Source organism: Syzygium oleosum, unplaced genomic scaffold, assembly GCF_021117445.2.
Source record: "Syzygium oleosum isolate NSW1041296 unplaced genomic scaffold, Sole_v2.1 Sole_v2.12, whole genome shotgun sequence".
Classification (NCBI taxonomy): domain Eukaryota; kingdom Viridiplantae; phylum Streptophyta; class Magnoliopsida; order Myrtales; family Myrtaceae; genus Syzygium; species Syzygium oleosum.
Genome location: NW_026607496.1, coordinates 986907 through 1013888, shown reverse-complemented (window position 1 = coordinate 1013888; position 26982 = coordinate 986907). Strand labels below are relative to the sequence as shown.

The 26982-nt window shown below is 40.3% G+C and overlaps 3 protein-coding genes across 3 annotated transcripts; all 3 read right to left on the bottom strand.

Annotated features, from left to right (window-relative positions):
• Positions 1–2693: 2693 nt before the first annotated feature.
• Positions 2694–4385, bottom strand: LOC115668643 (GTP-binding protein SAR1A). Its single transcript, XM_056316260.1, has 3 exons — positions 4257–4385; positions 3813–3944; positions 2694–3028 (listed from the first exon to the last, which is right to left on the bottom strand). The coding sequence occupies exons 1-3, from the start codon at positions 4383–4385 to the stop codon at positions 2708–2710; spliced, it is 582 nt and encodes a 193-aa protein (XP_056172235.1). The 3' UTR covers positions 2694–2707.
• Positions 4386–7477: 3092 nt separating this feature from the next.
• On the bottom strand, positions 7478–10118 carry LOC115677191 (GTP-binding protein SAR1A-like). The gene is made up of 4 exons (XM_030600299.2): positions 9863–10118; positions 9592–9723; positions 7910–8247; positions 7478–7733 (listed from the first exon to the last, which is right to left on the bottom strand). Exons 1-3 carry the CDS (start codon positions 10103–10105, stop codon positions 7927–7929), a joined length of 696 nt encoding a protein of 231 aa, XP_030456159.2. The 5' UTR covers positions 10106–10118; the 3' UTR covers positions 7478–7733; positions 7910–7926.
• A 1712-nt stretch (positions 10119–11830) lies between these two features.
• LOC130139581 (dihydrolipoyl dehydrogenase 2, chloroplastic-like) lies at positions 11831–21261 on the bottom strand. Its single transcript, XM_056316827.1, has 15 exons — positions 20849–21261; positions 19508–19654; positions 19249–19383; positions 19003–19120; positions 18118–18242; positions 16946–17071; positions 16786–16866; positions 15860–15922; positions 15694–15768; positions 15544–15622; positions 15328–15428; positions 12879–12992; positions 12471–12584; positions 12224–12295; positions 11831–12129 (listed from the first exon to the last, which is right to left on the bottom strand). Exons 1-15 carry the CDS (start codon positions 21179–21181, stop codon positions 12082–12084), a joined length of 1731 nt encoding a protein of 576 aa, XP_056172802.1. The 5' UTR covers positions 21182–21261; the 3' UTR covers positions 11831–12081.
• Positions 21262–26982: the final 5721 nt, after the last annotated feature.

Below are 26982 nucleotides of genomic sequence, written 5' to 3'. Positions count from 1 at the left end.
CGCAAAACAACAAGAGACTTTCAATTTAATATGCTGATTAATATATACAGATAGATAGATAGATTAGTGTTTTGGAAATCGGGGAGAATTACGCAAATCTCCTCCTGACTTTAGGGTAATACGCAAGTGCGACTACTATGCATTATCTTTGTTGAATTTTCCATTTTATTATACCCGTTAACTCTCTCGGTTACGATTCTCGGTCTAGAAATGCAATGTGCATGGCTTGCGAGGGGTAGTGTGTACTTTCATGTCTTTCTTCTTCTTCTTTTTTCAAAATAAATCTCTCCTATGCCTTCTACTTTGGGGAAAAAAATAAAAATTAATATCACGAAAAACCCCAAATTGATACACTTGTGACAAATTTTGCCCCAAGTTGATCTTTTTACCACAGAAAACTCCAAACAGATACACCTGTAACAAATTTATCCTCCGTTAGTTTCAGTTAAATTTTACCGTTAAATTGACGAGTTGGATGACACGTGGTGTACCGGTTTGGGGTTTTACCTTAGTTTGTGATTTTTCGTGGTATTAATCCAATTTCACGGAAATTAGTAGAGGGTAAATTTATCACAAATATAGGGTTTTTAGTAGTCAAAAAATTAATTTGGGGTAAATTTATCGTGGATGTATCAATTTGGGATTTTTCATGATATTAACCTAAATAATAAAGAAAAGGGAGTACAATGAATTAACTAATATATCGGAAGAAGTGACTATCAATAATAACATAATAAGTAAGATTGTTAGGAATTCGCGGAAGTATTTGTAGAGCTAATGAGATATTTCAGAGAGAAGAAACATAACTGAGTAGAAAAGGAAAAAGGCTTCGCTAACAAAGAGTAGAAGGTCGGGTAACCAAATATATATATATATATATAGATTTTGAATATATTGAACGATTAACCAATGCAAGAAGATGATTGGCAATAATTGATATTTAAAATATCGTTATTGATTCGGTTCCTCATTTTCTTGTTGAGTTGATGCTGTCGTTTCCTTTCAATTTTTATTTGGGAAAAAACCACAAAAAACCCCAAACTTTGTCATCGTGACACATTTACTGAACTTTTTTTTGACACCAAAAACCCCGAACTTTGCTTTTGTGACACATTTACCCCAATGTATTTAGTCCATGGGCATTTTCGTCTTTTCTGCTTTTTCTTTTTTTCTTTTTTTTGTCCTTCCGGCGAGGGCCTCGCCGGCGTCGGCCTCGCCGGATCCGGGCGAGGGGCCCTCGCCGGTGTCGAGCGAGGGCGGCCCTCGCCCAGTCCGGGAGGCGGCGGCCCTCGCCGCGTCGGGCGAGGTTCGCCTCGCTTTGGGCGAGCGGGCCGCCTCGCCCGATCTGGCGAGGTCGACCCTCGCCGGCGTCGGCGAGGGTCGACCTCGCTGAGTCGGGCGAGGGCCGCCGCCCGGATCGGCGAGGCCGCCCTCGCTCGGCCGCCGAGGGTCGACCTCGCCGGATCGGGCGAGGGCCGCCCTTGCTCGCCCGGGCGGCGGACCTCGCCGACTGCCCGCGCGAGTCCGCCTCGCTGGGCGGCGAGCGGCCCTCGCCCGAGCTCGAGCGAGGTCGACCCTCGCCGGCGGCGCGGGTCGACCTCGCCCGGATCGGGCGAGGGCGGCCTCGCTCGCCCGAGGGCGGACCTCGCCGGCGCGCCGCGAGGTCGCCTCGCTGGGCGAGCGAGGCGGCCCTCGCCCGACTCGGCGAGGTCGACCCTCGCCGGCGGGCGCGAGGTCGACCTCGCTGAGTCCGGGCGAGGGCCGCCACTCGCTCGCCGGCGCCGAGGCGAGGTCCGCCCTCGCCGGATGCGGCGAGGGCCGCCCTCGCTCGACGCCGGCGAGGGCCCCCTCGCCGGATCCGGCGAGGCCTCCCCTCGCCGGAAAGGAAAAAAAAAGAAAAAGCAGAAAAGACGAAAATGCCCATGGACTAAATACATTGGGGTAAATGTGTCACAAAAGCAAAGTTCGGGGTTTTTGGTGTCACAAAAAAAAGTTCGGGGTAAATGTGTCACAGATGGTAAAGTTTGGGGTTTTTGGTGGTTTTTTCCCTTTTTATTTTTATTTTTTGGAAAAAATATTATCATTTATTTCTTGCATCGATAAACCCTTTACATATACATAACGATTAACTATTAATTTTTTTATTTGACCTTTCCGGTATTGAGACTTTTTCATTTTTATTTAATTGGTGTTTTATTTTATTTTTTCTTCAATTTTTTTTTTACGTCAAGGAAGCGTAAAAACGATATTTCCTTCGAGAAAACGAGATGAAAATGTATTTTTATCCTTTGAAAGTCACGCGCACTGCACCGCGCCGACGGTTAAGAAAGAGAAGTTAACGGCTACAACAAAATGAAAGTGGAGGGGGGTATTGTGTAATGAGCAAGAGTTCGAGCGCACAGATTTGCCATAGCCGAAGCTCATAGGGTTTTGTGTAAAATCTCCTAAACATTAAAATTCTTTTCATTTAATAGAGTTTTAGTCAAAGAGGTCCTTTGACAAATGAAGTGGTTTAGATGGCCGGAAAAAAAAAATCAAGAAAAGGAAAGAAAAGCCCATGCATGACCCAAGAACAGGTCGGGTAACTAATGAGATGTTTCGGAGAGAAAACGCATGATTAGGTAGAAAAGGAAAAGGCTTCGGCTATGGCAAAAAAGAAGTACAACATCCATACGACACGTTTACTAACCCCCCACAGATCGGCTCTCTACTTGATGTACTGCGACATCCACTTGAACCCTTCGCCGTAGCCCATCTTGCGCACGATGCTGCACATGAACACTTCGAGGGGTCTAACAGTCTGATCTGCGAGATTCACTTTCCATTGGCCGGTCGTGAGGTTGGTGAGCCCGAGATGATACCGCAGCTCGTCCTCAGAAGCCGCATACGGGATATCTATCTTGTTCCCGAGCACGAGGAAAGGCGCCTTGGCAAGAGCTTCCTCTGAAAGGAGGGCATCGAGCTCCCTCTTTGATTCCGCAAACCTCTCCTTGTCGTGGGCGTCCACCAGGTATACTGCTGCATCAACCTAGAGAAGAAAGTCGGGAAGATCAATCGCTTGATGCTAATCTCATTTGAAAACGTGGGCAACAAGAGCTGTCCCGAGTTAAATTTGTAAACTAGAAGACGAAAGGAGTGGAAAGTCATTGAGTCGCACATCGCCTCCGGCCTAAACGAAATGACGGGACAGGAGGACGCTCGGCGACATAGATGCAGGAGCAAATGCGATCGATATGAGCAAGAGCTCTTCGCCTCTACATTTACCTTTTCGAGTTAGAACTGCTGTCGAAGATCCCTCTTTTTACTAAATGGAAGAGAGCCTTCTCCTCTCGTCCTCAGCAGATAATGTAAACCGTCATCTCCACCCTTATGATCCATGACTAATGTAGTCGACAGATAAATCCTTTTTCAGCTATTTCACGTGCACATAGTTACATTTAAGTTTAGATTCATGATGGCAACATGCTTGACCCTATCGACGCTAGCTTAAGATCCCTAAAAGTTCCAGCATTCTATCTGCTGCATTCATCGGTCATGGTCGCAGAGGACCAACTTTTAACCCAGCAAAGAACTCTCTTCACCGATATCAGTTTTATTGGGTGAAGGAAAAGTTTTTCCGGTTTTCCAAACTCATGGGGCAAAAAAGCAGCCTACTCCTCTCGGCAGGACGATCCACCCCGCGTGCATCATTCTCGCATGAAGATTTAGAAACTATCACAGAATCGGGAATGAATGAACCAGAAGGCACGCAATTAAAGGGGCATCCCACATCCGGAGCTTTCGATGAGGAGAGAAAAAGAGCAAAACTTCACCTTAGCGTGGCAGTCCCGCCAGACCCTACGAGCGATCTGGCGACCACCCAAGTCGAAAGCTTTGAACTTCATCTTCCCTATGCTCACTTCCTCTGAGGTCGGGAACTGGGTGGGTTGGTGCTGAACCAATCTCTGCCAATCGCAGAACCATATCAGAATTGCTCAGCTTACGTTCAATAAGCATGCGTCCTCCTATGAACGCCCTACATAAACGCACTGCAGCAAGAAATACACGATGAACTGATACCACACAAGTGCAAGAGTCATGCAGTCAGCACGCAGGGGACGAAATGAAGAGAGGCCTCGAGAAATAAAAGGAATCAATGACGAAAATGAGAACGGATTGGAAAGAGAAATTCTCGATCATGATACGAGAAAAGCAGCTTCAGAACTGTGTATTTCCATGGAAGGGAGTGTCTGTGAAGTCAAACGAAACGAAAGTACCTCATCCTTCAACATGCGAAGCAGAGTGGTCTTCCCTGCATTATCCAGCCCCAAGAACAAGATCTTGGCTTCCTTCTGCCGCAAACCGAGAGACGCCAGAAACCCAGAGAACCAATCCACCAGAGACATCACTCCTCTGTTTTTCTTCTTCTTTACAGCCGAAAACAAGAAAGATTTATGAAAGGTGAGTGCTTGAAGGTTTTGAAGGCCACTTTCTTTAGCCGCAGTAGCAGCTTGGTACCATTTCAAATATATGCGCTTTGTTCTATAGCTTTGGCACGAAGGCTGGACATCGTGATCTACGCTTTAGTTGGGCCGTTGGAATTTGGCGGGTGCTAGACAGATGTACGGTGAGGACGTGCTTGTCGAATGGGGCGGATCAAAATTAATGGCAAGGTGAAGGCTATGCTTGTGACTTCGGGGGCAAACCTTTTGCTCGCAAAAAAACAAGAGACTTTCAATTTAATATGCTGATTAATATATACAGATAGATAGATAGATTCGTGTTTTGGAAATCGGGGAGAATTACCCTAATCTCCTCCAGACTTTAGGGTAATACGCAAGTGCGACTACTATGCATTATCTTTGTTGAATTTTCCATTTTATTATACCCGTTAACTATTTCGGTTTACAAATGCAATGCGCATGGCTTGCGAGAGGTAGTGTGTACTTTCATGTCTTTCTTCTTCTTCATTTTTTCAAAATAAGTCTCTCCTTTGCCTTCAACTTTAGGGAGAAAAAATAAAAATTAATACCACAAAAAACTCCAAACTGGTACACTTGTGACAAATTTTGCCCTAAGCTATTTTGTTATCACAGAAAACCCCAAACCGATACATCTGTGATAAATTTACCCTCCATTAGTTTCCGTTAAATTTTACCGTTAAATTGACAAGTTGGATGACATGTGGTGTACCAGTCTGGGATTTTACCTCAGTTTGTGATTTTTTGGGGTATTAATCTAATTTTACGGAAATTAGTGGAGGGTAAATTTATTACAAATATAGGGTTTTAGGTGGTCAAAAAATTAATTTTGGGTAAATTTATCGCGGGTATATCAGTTTGAGATTTTTCATGGTATTAACCCAAAAAATGAAGAAAGGGGAGTACAATGAATTAACTAATATATCAGAAGAAGTGACTATGAATGATAGCACAATAAGCAAAGATTGTTCGGAATCCGCGGAAGTATTTGTATAAGCTAATGAGATTTTTTAGAGAGAGAAAACATAATTGAGTAGAAAAGGAAAAAGGCTTCGCTAACAAAAAGTAAAAGGTCGGGTAATCAAAAAATATATATATGGATTTTGAATATATTGAACGATTAACCAATGCAAGAAGATGATTGGCAATAATTGACATTTAAAATATCGTTATTGATTCGGTTCCTCATTTTCTTCTTGAGTTGATGCTGTCGTTTCCTTTCAATTTTAGTTTTTATTTTTTGAAAAAAATATTATCATTTATTTCCTGCATCGATTAACCCTTTACATATACATAATGATTAACTATTAATTTTTTTATTTGACCTTTTGCGTATTGAGACTTTTTCATTTTTATTTAATTGGTGTTTTTTTTTCCTTCCGATTTTTTTTTTACGTCAAGGAAGCGTAAAAACGATATTTCCTTCGAGAAAACGAGATGAAAATGTATTTCTGCCCTTTGAAAGTCATGCGCACTGCACCGTGCCAACGGTTAAGAAAGAGAGGTTAACGGCTATAACAAAATGAAAGTGGAGGGGGCTATCGTGTAATGATCAAGAGTTCGGGGGCACAGGTTTGCCATAGCCGAAGCTCATAGGGTTTTGTGTAAAATCTCCTGAAGATTGAAATTCTTTTCATTTAATAGAGTCTGAGTGAGAGAGCTCCTTTGACAAATGAAGTGGTTTAGATGGCCGGAAAAAAAACAACAAATCAAGAAAAGGAAAGAAAAGCCCATGACACAAGAACAGGCTTATTCGCTCTCCAACTTTAGAGGCATCATCAACTTGCCATACTACGAGAACATAGTTGATGAATTGTGGTGCAATTGATGCATTACGGCTGCTGAATCATTAGGCAATAACGTGAATGTGCGCGTCATCACTGACAAGCTTCGCCCTTCGTACCTTGTCCGGCCTCGCAACCCTTCGCCGACACGAAAGGATGGCCATCGAGAGGCGGACCAGAACTCTCTCGTTGATTCCGGACCGAGCGCAAAACTTTTATCTGATCACTAGACCTAAACCTTATGCACGACGACCTCCATTGTACTCTTCTTTCTTAACTATCTCTCCTGGCATCTCAGTGCAGAGTCCAGAGGGAGGTGGAAGATCCCGAAGACATACTCTGCGCAGCAGCGGAGGTGTTCTTGGAGGATAGATTCAACGGAACCCCGGGAGAGCATAGCATAGGGAGGAAAGGGGGAGCACGCACATTCCAAAAACCCATACTTTCCCCTCCAAAAAATCTCCCAGGCTATCCAATCGAACTCAGGACCCGGTTGAAATCGCCGTCGGAGGAACAGAAGCTAGCCGGGTGTCGCTTCCACAGAAGGCCGAGTACTTCGTTTAGGATTTCGGGAGGTCTCGATACCGTGCCGGGTTTTGGCGGGCGGAATAAGCCACCGAAGAAAGTACCGATTCCACCTCCATCACTACTCATTTTCAGGAACTCGCGTACCTCTCGATTCCACCTCCCATCACGGCCATTATCGATGATTTGCCAACAAGCACAGCCAGTTGCAACGTACAGTCAGGCCAGTTCACTTACTGGACAAACTCCCGCCCTGCAGTTCTCTTCCGACCCCAGAAGCCACTGGACGTCCCCAGCGAAGAACCATATATTCTAGCCCCGATCGAGTATTAAGCTCGAAAATCCTCGAGAACTACGTTCCCTTCCGCGCACATCGAACGCCAAAGAATCTCATAACTTCATCGGAAAACATCGCAAAGCGAACAGAGCCTCAAGTCACTCGACTTTTTCCTTCCAGAGGCGGCTACTTTGTCACGAGACTTTCGTCGCAGATTCTCTTTGAATCTTACTGATGAATCAGAAGTGCGAAATGGAGATACTGATGTCCAATTACCAGTCATGTGGTGATCAATCGGTGTCGAGTAGCGCACAAGAGGCCGATATCTCTTTTTGCCCGAAACATCCGAACTATATTTGCAGAGTGCTAAGTTCATTTTCAGAACATCAGTGCGACAACAAAAGAAGCTCATAAGAAGTACCTGTATGCTCGGTCGAGACATATCCACCCTAAAACAAGAAATCAACAGAGAGATTTACATAGTTCATGCTCAATGACCAATATTTAGGTCGAGCTTTCGACCCTCAGAAAGACCAGAAATACCAGCTGTGTTATTATAAACTTATATAATCCAGGCAGAGTACTTCGTTTGGGGAGCAATGACTGAGTTTCAATACAGGTGGAACAAAAGCGAACGATAATGTATTGTCCTTGTACAACGAAAATATGTCTATCCAGAAACAGGACCTGTGATCAACATAAATCAGGAAATGTCATGGATCATGAACCCTCTATGTGCTTATGTTTCCAATATAAATTAAAAGCAATCAGATGATTTGGTTTCTTTCTCATTAAAAATTGAACCTGCAATATTGCCAAGAGAAAAACGAACTACTACATGAATACACAACACATTTACTAACCCCATCAAATCTGCTCTCTATTTGATGTACTGCGACATCCACTTGAACCCTTCTCCGTAACCCATCTTGCGGACGATGCTGCACATGAACACTTCGAGGGGTCTAACAGTCTGATCTGCAAGATTCACTTTCCCTTTGCCGGTCGTGAAGTTGGTGAGCCCTAGATGATACCGTAGCTCGTCCTCCGAAGCCGCATATGGGATATCTATCTTGTTCCCGAGCACGAGGAAAGGCACAGTCGCAAGAGCTTCATCAGAAAGGAGGGCATCAAGCTCCCTCTTTGATTCTGCAAACCTCTCCTTGTCGTAGGCGTCCACCAGGTATACCACTGCATCAACCTAGAGAAGAAAGTTCGGAAGATCAATCATTTGATATCAAACTCATTTGAAAATGTGCGCAAAAGAGTTGTCAGAGTTAAATTTGTAAACTAGAAGACAAAAGGAGTTGAAAGTCATTGGCTGGCACATCGTCTCTGGCCTAAATGAAATGATGGCACAGGAGGAAGCTCGGCAACATAGATGCAGGTGCAAATGCCATCAAATGAACAAAAGCTCTTTGCCTATATATGTACCTTTTCGAGTTAAAACTGCTATCGATGATCCATCTTTACTAAATTGAGAGCCATAGGGTTAAACACTTCCACTTTGTAGCGCAATAACCTCCTCCTCTCATCCTCAGCAGATAATGTAAACTATCATCTTCACCCGTATGATCTATAAACTAATATAGTTGACAAATAAATCCTTTTCACTAAAAGTTCAAGCACTCTATCCGCTGCATCCATCGGTCATGGTCACAGATGACCACCTTTTAACCCAGCAAAGAACTCTCTTCACCGATATTAGTTTTTTGGTTGAAGAAATAGTTTCCCGTTTTCCAAACTCATGGGGCAAAGAAGAAGCATGTCCATGGATATAACCTACTTGATTCAAATGCAACAAGTCCAGTTTCAAGAAACCAGCTGTCACAAGCATTTCACTAATGGCACAACCGACACTCAGCAATTGTTGGTTCACTAAAATAGGGATAAAGTGCCAATCCAATACCTTAGTCGCATTCAAAGTAACAGACAGAAAAATAAAGATTGTTTTTCTAGATATTGGACAGAATGACAGAATGTAGTCTACTAGACAGCTGACAGTGGAAGAACGCTAGCAAGTCCAAGGGTAGCCATTGGTGGAGCCTCAGTTGTTCTCATTGCCTACCGTGAAAGAGAAGTCCAAAGATGGAATGGTAATAGTTTTAAGTTCAATCAAGACAATGAGATTCAGACATGACACGAGCTAACAGATCTATACACGGGATCACTTTCGTCTTTTTGGTTTTAAAAGGCTGAAAATCGAAGCGGGATATTATGAGCACAAAACCATCAGGGTCCACAGAGAAACACTTTTGTAACCCCATGAATAGGAAAACATGCCAAAACTTGTGCATCTAGCCGAATCCAAAGCAACCCATGGTGATTTCCCAGTGCAAGACTATCCACAAACACCAGCTGAAAATTCATACATAGATGCATAGATATGTTTCATAATTCGCAAAAAGCAAAAAGGCAAATTCGTGAAAACATCGTGTCATCAGCAGACACTTTGGTCCGGATCAGCAACATAACCGATGCACTAACAAATCCGGTTCTATCGTGGGAAAAAGATTTGATCAAAAAAGAAAGATAAAGATCACACCTTTGCGTAGTAATCTTTCCAAACTCTGCGAGCGATCTGATGACCCCCCAGATCAAAAGCCTTGAACTTGATCTTCCCAATACTGAGTTCCTCAGATGTCGGGTGTTGCGTCGGCTGGTGCTGCACCAATCTCTGCAAATTCGTCCAAGAAAACATCTTTCTTAATAAAAAAAAGAAAAAACCCACATTCCGAAATCATCATCGACAATCCCAACAACAACAACAAAAATCACATCAAATCGTAAGCAACGACAACGAGACGGCGAACGACCTCGTCCTTCAACATGTGGAGCAACGTGGTCTTGCCGGCATTGTCGAGCCCCAAGAAGAGGATCTTGGCCTCCTTCTGCCAGAGGCCGAGGGAGGCGAGAACCCCATAAAACCAGTCCATAAGAAACATGGTTTTTCTTCTCGATTCGTCGATGGGGGATCGAAGAAGTAGGGGGGGGAGGGCTGCTGGTTTCAAGAAAGAGCAGTATAATGCTAGATGCGGGAGGGAAGACAAACGGGTCATGTGGGAATTGAATGCGGTTGTATTTATTTGTTTATTAACTTTGTTTTTATTTTTGTCCATTTCTTTATTTATTTATTTTTATTTGTTTATTTTCTTGTTCTTGGTGGGTGTTGCAAGAAGTGGCCAGGCCATACCAAGCCAGCTCTAAGCTTTGAGCTTACAACTGGGTAATGGCAGGAGATGGGTTGTTGTTGACTTGTTGAGCTGTTGTTGCCCCCTTTCTTTTCCATTTCCTTTTGATGCACATTGGACCGCCATCGCAATTAAGTACAAAAATGTAGTAACAACATTGTTTTGCCTCGTAATGGTGTGTTGTTATAATCGAGTACAAAAATATCGTACAAAGTGTAATTTCACGGCACGCTACCGTACCTTAAAAATTTCCGGCTTTGGTCACTTGAGTAACTTGTCTTTTATTTCACTATTGAAGCAAAGATGCATTTCGAAAGGGCTTTATATCATATCAAAGTAAACGAGTTCCTCTTCCTTTGTGCATAAATTATGTTACGGTGTTACGACGTGCTGTTATGATCACCGCGGTGTTCACCTTCACATCATTTTGTCGGGCGATTTTCTAAATGACCATTGCAGAGGATGTTAATTCTGAAAAGTAATGGATATTAAGTTTAAGGATGCGTTTGTTTCACGGAAAATTCAAGAATTGAAAAACATTTTTTCGAAAAATAATTGTTTGTATTTCTTACAAAATTAATCGTCAATTTCAATTGCATATTCATAGTGTTCGAGTCTATATTCATACTTGTGCAGATGATTATTAACCTTAATGATGTATTTGTTTCACTGAAAACTTCATGATATAGGAAAATATTTTCCATGAAAATCATTGTCAAAGAAAATAGTTTATTTTCATTTGTTTAATAGTTTAGAAAAAGTTATTTTCTTCTGACAAAGAGAAATTGTTTTCCTTTAATCTAAATTCATTTTCAATCCATGAAAAACATTTTCCGTAAATCGATTAATTTTCCGTCATTTAAATATTAAAAAATCAAAAATAATTTTCTGAAAAACAGTTTGACTCTAAAATGGACTCTAAAGTTGATTTTAGTGGTATATGGCGCATGAGTTTCTTGACCATTAGGTTTGCTTCTGCTTACCATCGGTCTTTTTCATTTTAATTTTGGGGGACCAAAATTTTTGTGGTCAAATTAAATGTCATTGTCCAGTTTGATTTCTACATTGTACAACTCTTTGACTCTGGACATGTGTCATGTGCAAGTCAGACTTTCAAATCTGTCCACCTAGCCTGCCAAATTCTAGTTGTTAAGTGGGTAGGTGGGTGGGAATGGGGTGCAAGGAGTGGGTGGTAGAAGTTTCATCTCACATGGATTTCATCGTCTGTAAGGTGGAGGCAGTCGCCAAAATGGCCATTTCGCCGTGAAACACCCCCCACCCCCCCCGCGGAAGCTTGGGCTCGTCCGTAGTTCCCCAGCGACAGATCCGCATCGAATCTGGGAGATGCGTTCGCGTCGGGTTACAACCGACAACGAGAACACATCCATACCACATTTGAAGTGTGTCTACCACATGGGGTGGGGTCCGATAGTACCACATCAGCCATCGCAATTAAAACACCGAAAATACCGCAGACCTAGCAATGACATGAGGCGGACCACTGCATTGATGTTCAGATCCAAGTTTCTCTTCCATCATGCTGAATGCAGAGGCCCCTTATTCAGTAAATATTGTCCATATTTCTAATGAAGCTTGGGGAAAAAGTGTCTCAATGATGCTTTAATAAATATAAGCATCTCAGAAATGCAATAGATAACAAAATCGAGAAACATATTACTGCTTTCAAGCCTGGCCCGCCTCGAAACATCCTGGAAACCTCTGGAGATCTTCCCTGGTTTGGCATGTTGGTCTGTCGTCCCGTCCAGATTCGAACAATTTGTTGAATCTCCCTAATTCAAGCACATCTTTCAAAAATTTTATATTTTCGGGTGTGTTTGTCAATCTTAGACTGCAACTGGTTCACTTACAGAGCTTGTAACTGGATGATTCACCTGTTGACACACAAAACCGAGGTTATAGGCTTCTCCACAGACTTTCGCGGTGGGACATCATGACCCATATTCACTTGTAGGTAAGGAATGTCACCTTTGCTGATTTAAAGAGTTCGTCCAGAACTTCAGACAAGGTAGGATGTGCATGGACGGCAAACTTTATGTCCTGCGTGATATCAATTAATATTAAGTGTCAGAAGAGCATAGGCAAGTTTTTGAGAATCATGACTAGTGCTGTGTCTAGACAAGAGAGGATGGACCGGGAACAATATCAAAAGGACCAGGATTAAGAGCAGTAGTTTGGACACCAAGCTGTAGCAGCTTTGATATAACCGACTTACATTAATACTTGTGCCTAATGCTATTGCATTCGATGCTTCGTGAATGAGATCAGCCGCATGAAGACCAAAGATGTGAACCCCAAGAATTTCTCCATTGTCTGGTCTATATATCATCTGTGGGTACATCATGAGAGAGGTAAGCAATTGCTATCTGGAGACAGAAATAATATTCTTAAGACACTTCTGGAAACAAAGAAATGAAAGTTCAAATTCAATCTCTGACACTAAAAACCGAGAATAGTAATGGAGCAAATCTGTGTATGCATCTATTTCCAGAGCCAATGAAATTTGTTAGGATGAACAAAGCTGGGAAGGAAGAGCAGCATGAGAAGGACAATTTGCAATATTCTTAAGACAGAAATAACAAGCTTATAGACTAAAAACGACAGCTCTAAGTTCAGAGATGACCTTTGCAAGCCCTTCCCCTTCGTTTTCGGCCAAGGCTTTAGTATTAGCCTTAAAACTTGTCTTGGCAACACTAACTTCAAATCCCTCCTTTTGAGCCTTTTCTCTGGCTTGAGGCTGCAAACAGAACAATCTGGTTAGATGGCTTCATCACAATTCACAAAAAAAGGAAGAAAATATCTTCATTATAATGAGAAGAAACACTAATCCCCAATGAATATATTATACGTATACATGGTTCAATCAAATGTGGACTTAGGGTCTATTTGTCTTCTTAGGAACAAAGCACATTTTGCTACTTTTCTTTCTTTCCCTCCAAGATTTTGAAATCCAAAAACATTAATGAGAAAAACTATAAATGGCTCTACATGTCTATATTTGTATGTTTTGAAAGGTTTCATGCATTCATCATGGAGTTAGTCGTATTTTGTATGCTATAAAAAAAATAGAACCTCATCTTTTATCTTACACAAACAATGCAAAGTGAAGGATTGAGTTGATTTTCTATTAACTTGACATGTTGTGCCATTGTTATGAGGCTGAGAAGTCACTAAAAACAGAACCTCAACTGAAAGTCCCCACATCATAATAGATAACAAAGAGATTAGAAAATATTTTCCAAATTACTAAAGAAATTAAAAAAATAAAAGACACAGGTTTGTTGGCCTAATACCTTAAAAAACCTCAAACTTTAGCTTTTGTCCCAATTTTACCTTTTGTCTCATAAAAAACCTCCAACTTTAGGTCTAGTCCCAATTCTACCATAAACTTTTTTTTGTCCCATAAAAAACCCTCAACTTTAGATCATATCCCAATTCTACCCTAAACTTTTTTTTGTCCCATGAAACACCCCCAACTTTATGTCTTGTCCCAATTTTACCCTAAAATTTTTACAGTCGCATAAAAAACCACAAACTTTTATTTGAGTCACAAATCTGTCCCCCTTAATCATCCGATCAAAATTTCTCTTTGACAACTGAGAGATGGAAAACTCTCGAGCACAAGCTCTTAAGGTGTCCCGAGCGTGAGCTCTCCGACCACGAGAGATCGAAGACCGAGCGTAAAATCACTAAGGGTGATTTTGACGAAGGGTTAATGGAAAGCGGATTTGTTACTCAAGTTAAAGTTGACAATCTTTTATTAAACAAAAAAATTAGAGTGAAATTGAAACCGGACCTAAAGCTGAGATTTTTTTTTTTAGACAAAAAAAAATTTAGTGTAGATTTGGTACTGGACTTAAAGTTGAGGGTCTTTTATAAGACAAAAAATAATTAGGGTAGAATTCAGACTGGACGTAAAGTTGGAGGTTTTTTATGGGACAAAAAAAAGTTTAAGATAGAATTGGGATATGACTTAAAGTTGAAGGTTTTCAATGAGACAAAAGGTAAAATTGGGACAAAAGCTAAAGTTGGAGATTTTTAAGGGTATTAGGCCCAGGTTTGTCTTCAAGATTACTAATGATTTTTACCTTTCACTATTAAAAAAACATAGTGAAAAGATAATGATAAATTTCGAATTTCAAAAATTTACTGTAAATCATAAAATATAATTAGAATTAATTCCAGCTCAAAGAAAAGAGTTTTTTCACATCATTTAGCAATCAATGCAAAATTTCAAGTGCTCCTTGCGGTGAAATTTTGTTAATTACAGCTTCACAAAATTCCATGAGCAATCCCATACCATAAATTTCAGGAATTCCGAAACTATAAAAAAATGTAGAAAACTTGATATCATTTTTTTACGTGCTTCATTGGATACTCACAGTCAACATCACCTATTCACACTGTTTCAATCTTCTCAGCCTCAAGCACAAAAGGATCTTCCCAAATATCTTCGACTACTTAATAGCATTGAAGTTCAAAGTGTGATCATCTCTATCTTATCTTTCTTTTGAAAATCTATATCATACAACAGTATCAGGCCATTAGAGAAGACTTTTTCTGTCTATGAAGATGACCTTCAGAACTAATCCATCTTCAATCTGCACACCAATGTGCGACAATTCGAATAAGAATTTAAGACAAGCACAAACAGTTTCTTAATGCTTACTTGAAAGGGCAGACAAAAGCAGAACCTTCAATAGAGTTCAATCTAATACGACAAAAACTCAACCGGAGGAATGGTATATGTTCTTCAAGTTTCAAATGGAAAAAGCACATTTGGAGGACCAAAATAGAGAGATACTTCTTTCAGTAATATCTTCATTTTGCAATTTGAAAAATTGCTTAAAATGATAGATAAATGAAAAGGATTAACCCTTGAGTGCTGGGTAACTTCTCAGCAGCATTAAAAGGGAAAATAAAATGCAAAAGTCAAGAGTACTTAATATTCATTCCCAAATTGAAAAGGTCCAATTAGACACTTCATTTGTTACTCTCTTAATCAATCACAATACAAATGTTATGGAAAGAGACACGATTATTAAACTGTGATTGGAAAAAATAATACTTACCTCTGTCAGTCCAACCATACTGATTTCAGGGTGGGTAAAACAGGCAGCTGGAATGCTTAGATGATTAAGCACATGATCCTTTCCGGTGACTTGTTCAACCACTGATTTACATACATGTCAAAGCAATATAAGCGTAAATGAAACTGGAAGAGCTTTAACTATGACGTTTAGCTTAGTTAAGGAAAGGGACTGAAAACGTATGTTTTAGTAACTGACCTGAAATTCCTTGTGCACTAGCAGCATGAGCGAGCATCATTTTACCATTTGCATCACCAATGCAATACAAGTGGGGAACCTGAGGAAGTTGGTGCCCATCAGAACTGTTACAAAAGTCGTTTCTATCAATTTAGTAATATAACAGCGTACCAATTTGCCATTTGCATCAATTACTCGCATACGTTCATCAACAGGAACAAATCCACGCTGTGTCTCTACATTGATCTGTGGAGCGTGATACATAGAACTTTATGAGCATATAGAGCCAAGAGTAACAGAGCTATATGAACTAAATTAATTGTAATTATGTACATACATTTTCTAAGCCAAGACCTTTTGTGAACGGAGCTCTCCCAGTTGCAATAAGTGCTGCATCTACCTATAGCAAGTACCAAAAGCAGTTTCAATGATTGCCATGGTAGAAGTAAGTACGATGCAGGAAGAAGAAGAACAACAACAAGAACAAGAACAAGAAGAAAACCATAAATTTGCAAAATCAAGTTAATGATCCTCTGAGCTATGTGGATGATGTCATAGAAAGTTGGTCCTGGACATTAATTATCCAAGTTGTAGAGTTACGGAAGCAGGATATATGTGTTTTATATATGTGTGTGTGTGTGCGCGCGTACGTATGTATACGAAAATTTTGTTGACTTCCAAGAACTATAAATGGTGACTTGAGCTCCTATCATCCTACTGGTCGATTAAGTTAGCTTTAAGGCTTATAAAACAACATATAATTGGTGTGACTGAACAGATAAATGAATATGACAACAACAAGGTAACTTTTTCTATTTCACAAAGATTATATAGAGGGTGGCTTTGCTACTTGGATAAAACTTGTATGAATGATCTAATCAACTCTGAATGATTGGCTATGAGATCATGGAATCGTAGTTATTACTAAATAATGAAGAGAGAACACAAAAGTTCATTCATTTTTACTATGAAATGTTTATAGAAGAAGAGTAAGGGTTGATGAACTCGAATATTCTGTTTTAGAGTCTAGGGAACGCGTTGATTTTTTTTCTGTAAACAAAAGGGTCATAGTATAAAAAAGTTTAAGAACACATCCAGCTATCTGATATAAGCTGTATCCCTGATCACTATCACAGTCTTGCAGAGTGACACATTGTGGATGCCATTCCATCCATGAGCATAATTTACTTCATTTACTTCTATTTAAGGAGCAACAGAGATCAGTTCTGTTAATGCATTTTGAAGCCATATAAGTTAGTTTACCTCCAATGTATCTTTCGGTTCCTTTGTCTTAGCATCGATAAGCTCGATCATGACTGGTTTACCATGCTTTGCTGGAGTTATCTGCATAGAATATCACGGGAAATAAATTTCCAGATTCAACTCCAGAATCTACACAGGTGTCAATGACCAATAAAATCACCTTGCTGGCAAAAACACCAGTATGATAGTCGATTTTCCTCGGATTTATTAGAACTCTTTGGGCCAATTTACCTATTTCCGGATCAAATCCAGGCATAAGCTGATCTAGAGCTTCAATAAAAGTAACCTGCATAGAATTTCAGCCATCAACTTATCTGCTTAAGGAAGATTCAAAATGCCCATGTATATCAAAGAGTAGAAAAAACGAAGAGATTTCAAATAATTGGTAATGGTCAGACAACTAGAGGGAAATTCAGGTTGTGCCATTAAAGGTCACAGGTTCAGCCAGTCAACTCTCATTGGATAAGCTGGAAAAGTGTGAGCATACAACCATTTTTTTTCACTCCTTAGGTCCTAATAGTCCAGGCCTGCAGTGCAAGAGTCATATCAAGCCCCTTGTATTTTTCCAAAACACGAGTAAAATTTTCTGCACCTGCAAGTTGGACCTATATGACAAAACATACTTTATGTATTTCAAAAACTGAAAATAGTAATCGTTATCACAGTTATATATGTGAAGGGAATCCTTATGAATGTCAAATCTAAGATAATTAGTTCTTTTTAGAAAGTCTAACCTAAAGGTGGAAGGACACCATAAACCCTCTCACGTGCCAACCGGACTAAAAACGGCACATAAAATTAACGAACAGGAGCCTCACATGCAAAATATGTTTGCGGTGGAAGATACCATGTTAGAAAGTCTAATGGAAAGACTTAAGCCATTAAATGGAGGGAGACCGTATGTATATAATTAGCACATAAACCTTGTAGACAAGTTATGTAGGATAATTTAACAATTATAAAGAGTCATGGGCAATTGAAGTAATCAGAATAGAGAGTACTAATTGATCAACAAGCACTAAACTAAAACACAGAGATACTAGAGAAGTTATTTTTTTTTTTTTTTGATAACTCAGGAACCCCCCGCACGGCCGACAGCCGGAGGGGTAAACCTGGGGTGACGCTAGCGCAGGACCCACCACCACGGCGCCACACTTAAGAATCCCTAACGACTATGCTGGGGTTCGAACTCTGATCCCTTCGTGGGGGGACTAGAGCGCAAGCCAACGCAGCCGCTGCGGGCGGTGGTAGATACTAGAGAAGTTATTCGTCTTGAATAAATCACAAAACAGTATCTTCCAAGTCAAAGATAATATGAAGAGCAGGGACTACCTCACTCCCAAGCGCAGTATACACATCACTGAATTCAAGACCAATATAACCACTGCCAACAATAGCAATCCAGTCAGGAACAGACTCCAGCTTGAGTGCATGGTCGCTGGTGATTACAGTCTTTCCTGCAAATTGTTTTACATGTAGAAGTATGATTACACCAAAGATCAAGAGACGCTTATAAAAAAAAAAGATGAAGAGAAACTCCCTGAAACTTAAGCCCAGGTACTTATTAGGCAATCAACATCTAGTAGTGCAACAGATTTTAATCGTGGACAATAGAAAATGAATGTGCAAAGACTAGTGTGCTTATCATTATGATTTTTGCTTCCCATAAATAAAAGGATCCGTGTATAGGAAATCAGTAAGACTGGACAAAGCCAAAGGGTAAGCAAAGAATTGGACAAAAAAAATTGTAAAAGTACTATCAATAAAATCTTCCAATGTTCCAAATATCCTTTCATTGTTGATTTTAATGTAAAAGAATGATAGTACGTAATAACTTTTAGGGAATTAGCTTTTTCAAATAAACCATAAGGTTGTTGGGCAATGTGCCACAATACCTCACATGTAAGAAACAACTGAAAAACATATGGACTAAATCATTCTCCATTGGCAAACTATGTGGCCTTAATCCATGTGATCCATCAATTATGCCCTTCCTCATTGCATGAAGCACAGTATAACATGAATTTTTCTCAACTAACGAGAACTATAACTGACTTCTATATTAAGACGATACGGCATGTAAGTAGGTCTGCATTGGAATTAGGATGACAAACCATAATCTTAAAGAGGCCACTCATCCCACAATATGCTTCCAAGAAAATGTTCTTTTTCGTCATACTCAAACAAAAAGTCGACTATGTATTCGAAGAGCATTACCATCAACTTCAATCCCCTTGGGAACGAAGGGTATGGAACCAGTCGCAATGATGATGTTTTTTGCTGTTATTACATTGTCAGTGAAGCCAACTTTTCCATATTTGACCTTTTGAGGACCCTGAATGAGTACGTAGAGGATAGCAAGATGACATTAGTTAATCTTAAGTACACAAAATACATTGAGGTGGAAATCCAATATGTTTATCCTCTCCTCAGCGGAGAGCTAGAAAGCCGGAGACAACTCACCACAATTGTGCCTATGCCAGTCAATATGTCCACCCCCAGTGCCTTCATTGAATTAGTCAAATTGCTACGAATTTTTGAAGCCAGATTATTTGCATGATCAGCAACTCCCTGTCTATCATAACCAGCGGCTGCAACCTATAAAGATCAAATCAAAAGAATAAGTTATCTCTTACATTAGCATATCATTTATGTTTTCAGGAGCCGTGTTAATTAAGTAATAGTTCCAATAGACACTGTCATTCAATGGATCAACAAGTACCTGCAATCCCAAAGCCTTCAAGTGATGATCGCTCTGAAGTTCGCGCATCCTACCACTCACAGCCAAGAGAGCTTTAGAAGGCACACAACCTCTGTTTACACAGGTTCCCCCCACAACATCTCCTTCAATGATGGCAGTTTTTAGACCCTAAATATGTAGCTTTATGCAACACAATTAGCAAACAGGAATTGAAGTTTATAACAACACTAATAATAAAGATTTGGACAATGCGATTGTGGAATAAAAGCTCACAATCAGCAGAATAACATAAAGGATTGGACCATAGACACACATTAAGGCCAAGTGTAGAGTAGTGAAAAGAACTCCGCAAAGTTACAAGGACAAGAAGCAAAAAGTCCAAGGGTCGCGGCACATAGCCAAATTTTACTTTGACCTCAAGAAGGCACTTCAATCGAAACTTATGATTTTCACACTTCTGCAGGAAAAAAAACTCCACTTTATAATTTTGCAATGAAATTATCTTTCATTGTCGTATTTTGGGGTGTCAATTTTTTACAACAAGAGGCATATTCTTCTCCCTTGAATCATCTTCTCGCAAGTTATTTCCAATGTATGATGTGGATTTTGCTCGTGGAGGGTTGGCAAAAATTGCTACCAAGATAAAACCTAATCATGAGCTTTTAATGGTAGTTGGAGACAACAATATATACCTGCCATTTAAGAAGAGGAGTTTACAGACTAAACAACGTAGATTTCTTTCTTCTGCGTGTAAGTGGCGAAGATATGGATTAACGGCACTACAATCTAGACAACAATTTACCAAAACACTCGATAAGGAATTGCATCGATGGGCATCTGTTTGTTGATCCATTTTCCAAGCAACAATGCAGGGCGTCCTCAAGCGGGTAGGTTTAAAGTGACAGAATCGCAAGAAACTCTAGTCAACGACGACATTAGCAACCTGATTATACAAAGGAAGGGCGAGTTTTCGGAAAAGCATGAAAATGCCGCCGCAAGTAGGCCCCAAGAATGAGACGCGGGTCAATGTTTCCTTTTACTAAAACATCATTCGAAGCTTCATTTCATAGCAAAATCAACTTTCAAATCGTTCAGTATAATCAAACTACGAACTTCCCCGATATCCAAACAACAAGCAACGATGATGAAACATAGACCCACCTGAAGGCACAAGCGATCTGTCTAAAGTTTTTTTTTTTTTGGTAAGGTAGCGATCTGTCTAAAGTTAAAATATGCACATTTCACAGCATCTAGCGGACTAATAGACGACGCCAACTCCTCGTCCCAGCTAGAACAAGCCTTGTACTCACTCAAAACGGAAGCGAAACCGCAAGCAAAAAAAACCGGGATCACCAACGATACCTTCTCGACGGCGTGGAGCGCGGCGCCGTGTCCGCCGACGCCAGCTCCGATGATGACCAGATCGTAGTCGAACGACTTCGGCGCGCTCCCGTTGTCGGACAGGGAGGCCGAGGCGACCTTCCCCCTGCCGCGGACGTGGACGCTGGCGGGGGCGCGGCGCGAGGCCGGCTGCCTGAGAGGGGTGAACCCGAGGGCCTCGCGCCGCAGGCCGCAGAACCGGAGGCTTATCGGAGCGGAGAGCGACGGCTGCTCGCCGGCGGCGGCGGCGGCGCCGGGGGGGAGGCGCGATCTGGGGGACGGGGCCGCGAAGGAGAGGGAGAGGGAGGACTGCATTTTTTTGGCGCGGAGGGAGGGAGGGAGAGGGAGAGATCTGAGGGGAGTTGCAGAGAGAGAGAGAGAGAGAGAGAGAGAAGGCGGGGTAAATGTAGGGGGAGCTTCGAGAGGTCCGTTGGAGGGGGGAGGAGTTATTTGAGCGGAGCGAGGATGTGGGGGGGGGGGGGGGGAGGCGGAGATAACGAAGCGCGGCGGATAAACCACCATCGCCCCCCTCTTCTTCCGTGCTGTCCTGTTCTGTCCCCCACTCCGAAACGCTTGCTTTTGCTGATTGGAACCCGCACACGTGGCGCGCAGTCGGCGAGTCTCCCTCAAAATTTATTTCGGCTGCCTACACGTAAAATCACACAAATGATACGTGGAGCTAAAACTTTTAATTTGTTCAATATTATCATAACTGTAACTTAAAAAAAACAATATCGTCTATGAACTTCCGAATTATTTTAATACGGTCCCTGGAGTATTAGTACAAGTTCAATTTAATCCCTTTATTATATGAAAATGTTTAATGTCGTCCATGAAAGTCTAAGGATTAAATTGAACGTGCACCAAAAGTACAGGGATAGCATCAAACAATTTAAAAATTCAGATATCATATTGCATATTTTGGTAAAGTTCAAGGATCAAAGACCACTTTGCACATTTGGCCGAAATTCAAGAATCATTTATGTCGTTATCTCAATAAAAATATGACGCAAAAGAAGAAAAAGCTTTAGAGGCGATCATTGGAGTGAGACTCTGCTTATTCAATTGGAGAAATTCTTATATAGGCTTGGACATCGACTCTTAGGCTCAGTTTGTTTTGAGAAAAATAAATAATTTGAAAAATAATTTTCCTAAAAATGATCGCTTGTATCACTTACAAAAATGAAAGAACAAAAAATATCATTCACGAAAATTATTTAAAGTCGATAATGAAAACATTTTCAACTAACTAATTATTTCGAGTAATACAGGCATTCATTTTTAGAAAAATATTTTTTAAATTATTCGTTTTTCGCAAAACAAATGGAGCCTAAACAACAACAACCATTCATGTGAAATCCATGTGATTAACGGTTAGGATAGACTAAGTCCATATTGATTTAATCTCGATAAAAAAATAAGGAAAATATATATACACATGTGTGTATATATATATATTTATTTATTGTGAAGGCATCGATTCATCGGTTTAGCAAGTGATTTGATGAGAAGAGCGAAATTAAAATCATGTAGGGAACTTCAATGGTCACATATGGAGGTAGTACTAACTACAGTGACGTTAGAAAGTCTCAGTTTCAGTTTAATGGTCAGATTTTCACTTGAATTGCAATTTACTTTGCAATATTGTTCAGGCACCTTTACTTTAGCCACGTCGTCCTATAGAAACTTTTAATAAGAATAAAGATAATAACATAAATAGTTTTTAAATTTTGGCCAAATATGTAATCTGATCTTTAAAATTTTAATTTGTTCGATATAGTCCTTGAATTTTATTTCAATATTCAATATCATCCATGACAACATTGAACATATTCATACAGTTTATAGACTAAATTGAACATGTACCAAAAGTTTATGAACCACACTGAACAAATTAAAAGTTCAATGACCACATTGCATATTGGGCCAAAATTCAAGAACCACATTGAACAAATTAAAAGTTCAAGGACCACATTACACATTGGGTCAAAGTTCATGGATCATTTATGTCATCATCCCATAAGAATATGGGTTAATACCATGAAAAACCCTAAACTGGTATAATTGTGATAATTTTACCCAAAACTATTTTTTTGACCACAAAAAACCCCAAACTGGTACACTTGTGACAAATTTACCCCGAACTATTTTTTTGACCATCAAAAATCCCGAACTGGTATACTTGTGACAATTTTACCCCAACTAAATTTTTAATATTATTTTTTTTTATTTTTTTCGAATTTTTTTATTAATTTTTTTCTTTTCTTTTTTTTTCCTTAATATTCTTCATCTTCAACCTTTGGTCGGTCTCTGGACCGGCGACCAGCCAGAGGTGGAGGCCGGCGAGGTCGGCCCCGCCGGCCGCTGGTGAGGCTCGACCTCGTCGGCCGGTGGCGAGGGCTCGCTAGCGGGGCCGAGCCTCGCCTGCCGCCCAGCAGCTAGGCGAGGTCGACCTCGCCGGCTACCGACGAGGCCGACCTCGCCGATTGGCGAGGGCTCGGCCCGCCGGCGAGCCCCGCCACCGCCCTGGGCGAGGTTTCGGCCCAGCCAGACGAGCCCTTGCCATCACCCGGCGAGGTCGAGCCTCCCGGATCCGGGCGAGGGCTTGGCCCCGCCGGCCGGCGAGGCTCGACCTCGCCAGGCCCGGGCGAGGCCAACCTCCTAGCGGCGGCGAGGGCTCGCCGCGGGCCGAGCCCTCGCCGGATCTGGCGAGGTCGGCCTTGTCCAGCGCCGCCGCTAGCGAGGTCGGCCTCGCCCGGCGCCGGTGAGGTCGAGCCTCGCCCTGCAAATGGCGAGGTCAGCCTCGCCAGCGGCCGGCGGGGCCAAGCCCTCGCCACCAGCCGGCGAGGTCGAGCCTCGCCAGCGGCCGGTGGGGCCGACCTCGCCGGCTTCCGCCTCTGACCGGTCGCCGGTAGTTGAAGATGAAGAATATTAAGAAAAAAAATTAATAAAAAAATTCGAAAAAAATATTAAAATAATATTAAAAAATTAGTTGGGGTAAAATTATCACAAGTATACCAGTTCGGGGTTTTTGATGGTCAAAAAAATAGTTCGGGATAAATTTGTCACAAGTGTACCAGTTTGAGGATTTTTGTGGTCAAAAAAATAGTTTGGGGTAAAATTGTCACAACTGTACCAGTTTAGGGTTTTTCGTGGTATTAACTCTAAGAATATATAAAACTCAAAATTCCTATCTAACCTTCCATTTAGTTAATGGTGGTTTGTATTTATTTGATTTAATTTATCTTTAATCTATTACTCATTTCAATTTTTAGAAATAAGTTAGTTTAATTAATTTAAGAATTACCAAGTTTTGTAAAAGGAATTATAATTTCATGATAATCTTCTACAATTATTCACGATATCTTTTTCAGAAACCCTTTTTGATAGATAAAGATTACCCTAAAAAGGAAAGTTTTTCTCTCTATAGAATTATGGAAAAACGAAAATGTTTTTCCTCAAAGTTTAATAAAGGGCAAAGAGATCTTTTGCAATCAAAATGGTATAATGATATGTTTACCTGACTATTTCTTAATAAACTTATTTTTTGAACGGTGCGACAATGATTACACTGGAGATCAAATTAATGTTACTTTGAAAGTCACTCAAGCATGGCAAATTGATAATGAATTTTTAGTTCAAGTGCATCTCCTCTACAAAGAAAATAAAGTTTCATCATTAATAATAAAGCAACAAAAGCTGCTTCGATTAGGTAAACAAAAATTACTAACATCGAAATTTGTCTCAGAAAAAAAGAAAAATTGTAAAAAAGTCATAATATATTGCATTTGTGCAAATTCAAACCTAAACCTTTTAATTTAGCCAATTTAGTCATAAACATTTCAATAATTTGCCAATGTCGTCCAGCCAACCAATTTTAATTGAAAATCACTCAACCGGGAGCTAACATTGACAATTTTTTATTTTTTTCTTTCTTTTCTTTTTTTTTTCATTGTGGCTAGCAATGTTTGCTAGAGCTCGCTGACCATTGGGTGAGGATTGAGAAGCCCTTGTTGACTACTGGCCAGCTGGTTGAGGCCATGTAGTTGCAGGTGAGGCTACCTTGCCCAAATCTAATTGAGGTGCGCGACCATTACTAGCACCCGACCAACACGGGCTTCAAAGCCCTCGCTCGTGGCCGGTGAGGGCTTCGCAACCCTTGCCAAGTGGCCAGCAAGCTTTGGTGCCCCTTGCCGGTCACAGTGAAAAGAAAAAAGAAAAGAAGGAAAAGGGAAGAAAAAAGGGAAAGGAAAAGTGAAAAGAAAACAAACAATTATAAAAAAAATCATAAAAAATTGTCAGAATTAACGATTTTCAGTCAAAATTGATCAGATGGATTACATTGGTAAATTATCAAAAGGTTCGTATCTAAATTGAACAAATTAAAAGTTTTGGACTGAATTGACCAAGTATAATAGATTTGAGACTTTTTTGGTATTTATCCCCAGAAAAATATGATATTTCATTTTTAGTGGAAGAAAATTTTAATTATCTATCCAATCTATTTCAAATTATTTAGAAGGTTGGGCCTTTCCAAATTTAATTTTGATCGAACAGATATTCATGAAACTCGAATCTACTATGAATTTATCTTAGTGAGATACCGATAGTGTAGAAGTCACTCATATTGAATATAAAAATGATTCTCGTAAGATTGCCTTTTAAAAAATGCCGAACAGTCTTTTTTTTTGCTATAAAAAAAAAAGTTCTTGCTTTGAATCAAGCGCTGTATATTTCAAAGGCATTATCGCAATATTTAAAAAACGAATTAAAAGATCTATGCATCTTAAAAAATTGTTTGCCTCGCTCATTCCGGTAACTTTTATTATTAACTCTCTGACTTTCTATAGATAAAGGGGCTCGTGTATTTTGACTTTATTTAACTCGAATCATCTTTTACATGTATAATTATATAAAAAAAAATTTAACTTAAGGGTGCGTTCATTTTGCGGAAAATGAGTAATTTGGAAAACATTTTCCGGAAAATGATCGCTTGTATCGTTTTAAAAAAATTAGTCAATAGAAAATATTTTATCATCGATAACAATCTATGCCTAACTATTTTCGTGGGCAGTGAAAATCTTTTCCATTCATTTATGTTTTGATCATTTTTTGGAAAATGTTTTCCAAATCACTCATTTTTCGCGAAACGAGCGTACCCTTAAGATAAACATTACATTTTAAAAGATTGAAAGGAAAGTCAGAGTTGGAAGTGAAAATAAGAGATAATTCCACTTTTGATCTCGTAGTTCATGCCAATTGTACATTCGAGTCCGCTAATTTTTAATTTGTGCAATTGAGGCTTGCAACTTATCTGATTTGTGTAATTTATCGTCACTGCACGTAATTAGGATAAGGAAAACTTCCAAATAAAGGCCTGAAGTTCCCTAATTTTCTCAAGTAAGGGCATGAAGTGGATTTTGTGTTAAATAAGGGCTTTGAGCAGCATATCAATCTCAAAGAAGGACTTGAAATGATCATGATAGTTTTAAATAAGGGCTTGACCTTGCCAATGTCGGCCAGCAAAATATTTCGATCAGTGAAAGGCATTTTCGTCCAAAAATAATTTTAATTTACTTTTTTTCCTTTCTTTTCTCTTTTGCTTTTTTCTTTCTTTTTTCTGGTTTTCTCTTTGTCTTTGCCGGTGGCTAGTTCTAGTGCTCGGCGACCGACCACTGGTGAAGCCTGAGAAGGCTTGGACGAGGGTCACCCTTGCCTGATCCCCTTGTCGGTAACAGGCGAAGCCATCTTTCGCTTGGGCTAAGCGACCCTTGAAAGCCACAGGTGATGGTCGACCTCGCCTGGGCGACGGCATTTATGGCCAGCAAGGGTGGCCCTTGCCCAGACCTTCCTGGGCTTTGCTGGCCATCGGCAAAGACAAAGAGAAAACCAGAAAAAGAAAAAAAGAAAGAAAAAAGAATAAAAAGAAAAAAATTCAAAAAAGTTAAAAGACGAGAATGCCCTTATCATTTGGAAAGTTAAACCCTTTTTTAAAACACATACAGCCACCCCTTAATTGAAATAAAATCCACTTCATACCCTTATTTGAAAAAATGAAAGCACTTTACATCTTTATTTGATACAAAGTCTATTTCATGCCCTTATTTAAGAAAATG

What these genes read in the sequence shown, in the direction of transcription:
- LOC115677191 (XM_030600299.2), bottom strand. Translation starts at nt 10,105, where the DNA reads ATGACCCGTTTGTCTTCCCTCCCGCATCTAGCATTATACTGCTCTTTC. An exon ending in TCCACATGTTGAAGGACGAG is followed by an intron (nt 9,724 to 9,862) that starts GTCGTTCGCCGT and finishes ACGAATTTGCAG; the next exon opens with AGATTGGTGCAGCACCAGCC. An exon ending in GGAAAGATTACTACGCAAAG is followed by an intron (nt 8,248 to 9,591) that starts GTGTGATCTTTA and finishes TTTCTTCTCTAG; the next exon opens with GTTGATGCAGTGGTATACCT.
- LOC115668643 (XM_056316260.1), bottom strand. Translation starts at nt 4,385, where the DNA reads ATGTCTCTGGTGGATTGGTTCTCTGGGTTTCTGGCGTCTCTCGGTTTG. An exon ending in TTCGCATGTTGAAGGATGAG is followed by an intron (nt 3,945 to 4,256) that starts GTACTTTCGTTT and finishes TGCGATTGGCAG; the next exon opens with AGATTGGTTCAGCACCAACC. An exon ending in GGCGGGACTGCCACGCTAAG is followed by an intron (nt 3,029 to 3,812) that starts GTGAAGTTTTGC and finishes TTTCTTCTCTAG; the next exon opens with GTTGATGCAGCAGTATACCT.
- LOC130139581 (XM_056316827.1), bottom strand. Translation starts at nt 21,181, where the DNA reads ATGCAGTCCTCCCTCTCCCTCTCCTTCGCGGCCCCGTCCCCCAGATCG. An exon ending in TTGATGCAAATGGCAAATTG is followed by an intron (nt 15,623 to 15,693) that starts GTACGCTGTTAT and finishes CAACTTCCTCAG; the next exon opens with GTTCCCCACTTGTATTGCAT. An exon ending in CATTAGGCACAAGTATTAAT is followed by an intron (nt 12,296 to 12,470) that starts GTAAGTCGGTTA and finishes GATATCACGCAG; the next exon opens with GACATAAAGTTTGCCGTCCA.